Raw genomic sequence first — 4,573 nt, 5'->3', positions numbered from 1 at the left:
GCCCATGAGCTGCTCCATGGCTGATGGGACTCTGGGCTTCCCAACCGGCCTTCCCCACCCGGCACACAAAGGCGGGCTCCTGGAGAGGGCCGGGCAGAGAAAGCGCTGAGTCACCCAGGGCCTCAAGGAGGCAGGGCAGGACCGGGCGGCTCTGAGGGACAATGGAGCTCTAGAAACCTCACTCCAGCCGAGCTAGCAGCAGATGCCATGGCCTGGTTCCGTGAAGCCGGGTTGGCGCTTGAACCAAATGGTCACGGCGCTCCCTCCCCTCCAGCACGGCCCTGCTAAACCCCCTTTCTGGACCCCAACATGGGAGAGTTCCCCCTGCCCCCCTGCTCTACTTCCTTCTGGGACTCCACTGGGACTCGCTTCCAGATTAATCACCAGAGCACCCTTTGAGTCACTTAGTGGCTGTGTGACCCAGGGCAACAGGCCTCAGCTTCACTTCAGAGGGTTGTTGTGAGTTTAGAATGAGTCATATAACAAGTAACACCCAGAAAATGGTGAAGAAGGAAGCCCTCAGGCACCAGTGTTGACCTCTCCGCACACAACCCAGATGGAAGAGCTGAGCCCAGGCAACATTTCACACCAGACTTACCCACCCCCACCCCGGCCCCACCTCCACTCCCTCTGCCACAGCGGATTGGGCTGGGGGTGGGCACCTGACCTGAAACCTGCCAATCAGATCCTCTCTTATAAATTTGAATTAAGAAACCCAGGTCAGGTCTAACATTTTTTTCTTTTTCTTTTTTTTGACGTCTTGAGCAGAGAGCACTTTTATTGGGATGGTTTTGTTCTATGAAAAGGGACAGGGACAAGGCCAAGAGACAGACTGCTAACCGATACCTGGAGGTGGCTGGACGTTTCTGCCCCATGCTGTGCAGGGGAGGGGGGGGTGCCCATGCCACTCACTCCCCGAGGCCGAGGTCTGCCCCGGCTTCAGTGCACCTTCTTGAACACTTGCTTGCAGACCACACCCTCCACTCTCATCTCCAGGTGCAGCTCGTCACCCTCAATCCACTGGGTCCAGGCGCATCCTTCCTTCTCACCCTTCGGCACACACTGCAGCTTGTCCCCGTCCCAGCTCACCGTGGTCATGCACTTGCGGTCATCTATGCCCGTCAGATCCTCCTCAAACTCCTTCCCAACCTGGAAGTCCATGATGTAGTTTCTAAAAGTGCTCAGCGTGCGGATGATCATATGGTCGCCGTCCTGCACGATCTCTTTGTCTGGCTTCAGCAAGTTGGCGATTTTGCGCAAGGCCACATTGACATCGAGCCCGCGCAGGTACTCCTCGAAATTCTCGTTGGCCAGCATCTTCCAGCACCCGGTGAAGTCGACGGGCATTTCAGGAGGCGATTGGGGCGGGCGGCCGCGGGGGCGAGCGGGGGCGGCTCTTGGCTCTGCCAGGGCAGCGGCTATGGAAGCGACCGGCCGGTGGGCAGCCCGGAAATCTAACATTTTTTTCTTTAAGGGAATGCCACTTCTCCTCTTCTCAGCCCACTCACTTTGATGGAGCTGACTCTATCCTTGACTTTCTTAGATGGCCCCTGGCTCGGCCTGACCAATCCACCACTGCACTCTCCTGGGATGGACCAGTGAGATGTGCCAGACTCCCTGGCTATTGAATGAAAGTGAACCCAGCCCACAGAAGAGACACCGGTCCTGGGGACTTCATCTTCTGAAGGCGGCTCTTGGCTCTGCCGGGGCAGCGGCTACCGAAGCGACCCGGCCGGTGGGCAGCCAGGAAATCTAACATTTTTTTCTTTAAGGGAATGACCCTTCTCCTCTTCTCAGCCCACTCACTTTGATGGAGCTGACTCCATCCTTGACTTTCTTAGATGGCCCCTGGCTCTGCCTGACCAATCCGAGCACTGCACTCTCCTGGGATGGACCAGTGAGATGTGCCAGACTCCCTGGCTATTGAATGAAAGTGAACCCAGCCCACAGAAGAGACACCAGGTCCTGGGGACTTCATCTTCTGAATCCAGCCACGCCTGTCTGCGCTTTCCACTGAAGTTTTTCCTTTTTACATAGTCCAGACTGGATTAGGTTTTGTTCCAGATCCTAACTCATTCAACTCCTCCCTTCAAGCAGAACAAGATGCAACATCCAAGGAAGATGGCGTGTGTTTTTTTATTTTTTTTCTTTATTGATTAAAGTATTACATAGGTGTCGTTATTTCCCCTTTCCCTTGCCCTTCCCACTCCTATTTTTTTTCTTTATTGATTAAAGTATTACATAGCTGTCATTATTTCCACTTTCCTCCCTCCTCCCCCCGCTCATGCCCTCACCTCCTGGTGTCTGTGTCCATTGGTTAGGCCTATATGCATGCATACAAGTCCTTTGGTTGATCGCTCCCCTTTACCCCCTCCCCCTCTACCTTCCCTCTGAGGTTTGAGCATCTGATCGATGCTTCTCTTCTCTGGATCTGTTCTTGTTCATCAGTTTATGTTTTTCTTTATTTTATTTTATTTTATTGTTTTAAGTATATTTCTTTCATTGATTTCAGAGAAGAAGGGAGAGGGAGAGATATAAACATCAATGATGAGAGAGAATCATTGATTGGCTGCCTCCTGCAAGTCCCCCACACCCCCACAACCCCGGCATGTGCCCTTGACTGGAATTGAACTTGGGATCCTTCAGTCCTCAGGCCGACTCTCTATCCACTGAGCCAAACCGGCTAGGGCGGGAAGTGTTTTCTTATATCTAACTTACTTCCATGGGATTTTATTATAGATATTTAATAAGATGGAAAGCAGTCAATCACTTTTCTAAAAACCCAAGTTGAGCCCTAGCTGGTTTGGCTCAGTGGATAGTGTGTCTGCCTGTGGACTGGACTGAAGGGTCCTGGGTTCAATTCCGGTCAAGGGCAGGTATTTCTCTTGCAGGCTCCTCCCCAGCCCGGGCCCTGGTCGGGGCTCATGCAGGAGGCAACCAATTGATGTGTGTTTCTCTCACATCAGTATTTCTCTCTGACTTTCCCTCTCTCTTCCACTCTCTCTAAAAATCAATGGAAAAATATCCTTGGGTGAGGACTAAAAAAATAATATAATATAATATTTTCTATTATTTTATTTATAAAATAAATAAATATAATACCAAGTTGAAACACTTCCCACACTTCTCTTTTCAAGACCAGATGTACCGCAATATGATTTATTTTTTCTTTTTTTTAATTTTTTGCTTATTGACTGAGAGAGAGAGAGAGAGAAAGAGAGAGAGAAACATTGATTTATTGTTCCACTTATTTGTGCATTCATTGGTTGATTCTTGTATGTGCCCTGACCAGGGGTCAAACCCACAACCTTAGCATATTAAGATGACATTCTAACCAACTGAGCTACCCGGCCAGGGCTCAACACGATTTCTTAGTGTTGTCTTTGCCAAAGTAACCAGAGCTTGAAAATGAGGTCCATGAGTGTAGAAATAGGAGATATAATTTATATAAATTAGTTTTTAAAGAGAAAAATATTCTGCTTGTAACCAGTACCAATGGGTTGGAGTATAAAGCTGAATTGTCATAAAACCTTCCTTCCTAACCATTCTCCAGACTAGAGTCTAGGTAGGAGGAGTCAGGATTAAGAATTTGTAGCCAAGAATCTCCGGCCAGAGTTCAGTCTACGGACCGAGTCGGCGGGAGGCTCTGTGGGCAACGCTGTCCCGCTGATCCTACAGGATCCAGGCGCGGGCTCGGACCCAGCCTCGGCTTCAGTCGCGGCCCGGCGAGGCGATGGCCAAGGTATCGGTGCTGAACGTGGCGGTGCTGGAGAATCCGACCCCTTTCCACAGCCCTTTCCGGTTCGAGATCAGCTTCGAGTGCAATGAGGCTCTGGCGGACGACCTAGAGTGGAAGATAATTTATGTTGGCTCAGCTGAGAATGAGGAGTTTGATCAAATCCTAGACTCAGTGCTGGTCGGCCCTATCCCAGCAGGGAGACACATGTTAGTCTTTCAAGCCAATGCTCCCAACCCATCCCTCATCCCTGAGAGTGACGCCGTTGGTGTGACCGTGGTCCTCATCACCTGCACCTACCATGGGCAGGAGTTCATCCGTGTGGGCTACTACGTCAACAATGAGTACCCCGACCCAGAGTTGCAGAAGAACCCACCCCCAAAGCCAGACTTCTCTCAGCTCCAATGGAACATCTTGGCCTCGAATCCCTGAGTGACCCATTTCCACATCACCTGGGACAACAACACGGACAGGCTGGAGGCCATAGAGAACCAGGACTCTGCCCTAAGCTGCAGCCTCTCCATCAACTGTACCCCTATCAAGGGCTTGGGGCTCCCTGGCTGCGTCCCTGGCCTCCTCCCAGAGAACTCCATGGACTGCATCTAACTGAGGTCTTAACTGGGGGACTCCAAGCCCTACCTGGGCCTAGCTAGGACTATGGCCAGTCTCCCAACACATCTGGAGGGGGCAGTTAGGCCTCTCAGAGAGTCCTCTGGGGGCCACCTGGAAGACTTTGGGACCATCAACTATATTCAGGCCTATCAAATTGATGCCTGAGGAAAGAATGGGCCTCAGGTCTCTCCCAACCTCAGCCCATAAAGATTCTCTCACCTTTCC

General features: G+C 51.2%; 1 protein-coding gene and 1 pseudogene across 1 annotated transcript; one reads left to right on the top strand and one right to left on the bottom strand.

Annotated features, from left to right (window-relative positions):
• Positions 1 to 902: 902 nt before the first annotated feature.
• LOC102758492 (retinol-binding protein 1) lies at positions 903 to 1,347 on the bottom strand. Its single transcript, XM_006753560.2, has one exon. The coding sequence runs from the start codon at positions 1,345 to 1,347 to the stop codon at positions 940 to 942; it is 408 nt and encodes a 135-aa protein (XP_006753623.1). The 3' UTR covers positions 903 to 939.
• A 2,278-nt stretch (positions 1,348 to 3,625) lies between these two features.
• Positions 3,626 to 4,564, top strand: LOC102758213 (annotated as a pseudogene).
• Positions 4,565 to 4,573: the final 9 nt, after the last annotated feature.

Source organism: Myotis davidii, unplaced genomic scaffold (genome assembly GCF_000327345.1).
Source record: "Myotis davidii unplaced genomic scaffold, ASM32734v1 scaffold471, whole genome shotgun sequence".
NCBI lineage: Eukaryota > Metazoa > Chordata > Mammalia > Chiroptera > Vespertilionidae > Myotis > Myotis davidii.
This window is presented reverse-complemented; position numbering and strand designations above follow the sequence as displayed.

Excerpts from the sequence above, each read along its gene's own strand:
- LOC102758492 (XM_006753560.2), bottom strand. The coding sequence starts at position 1,347 with ATGCCCGTCGACTTCACCGGGTGCTGGAAGATGCTGGCCAACGAGAAT.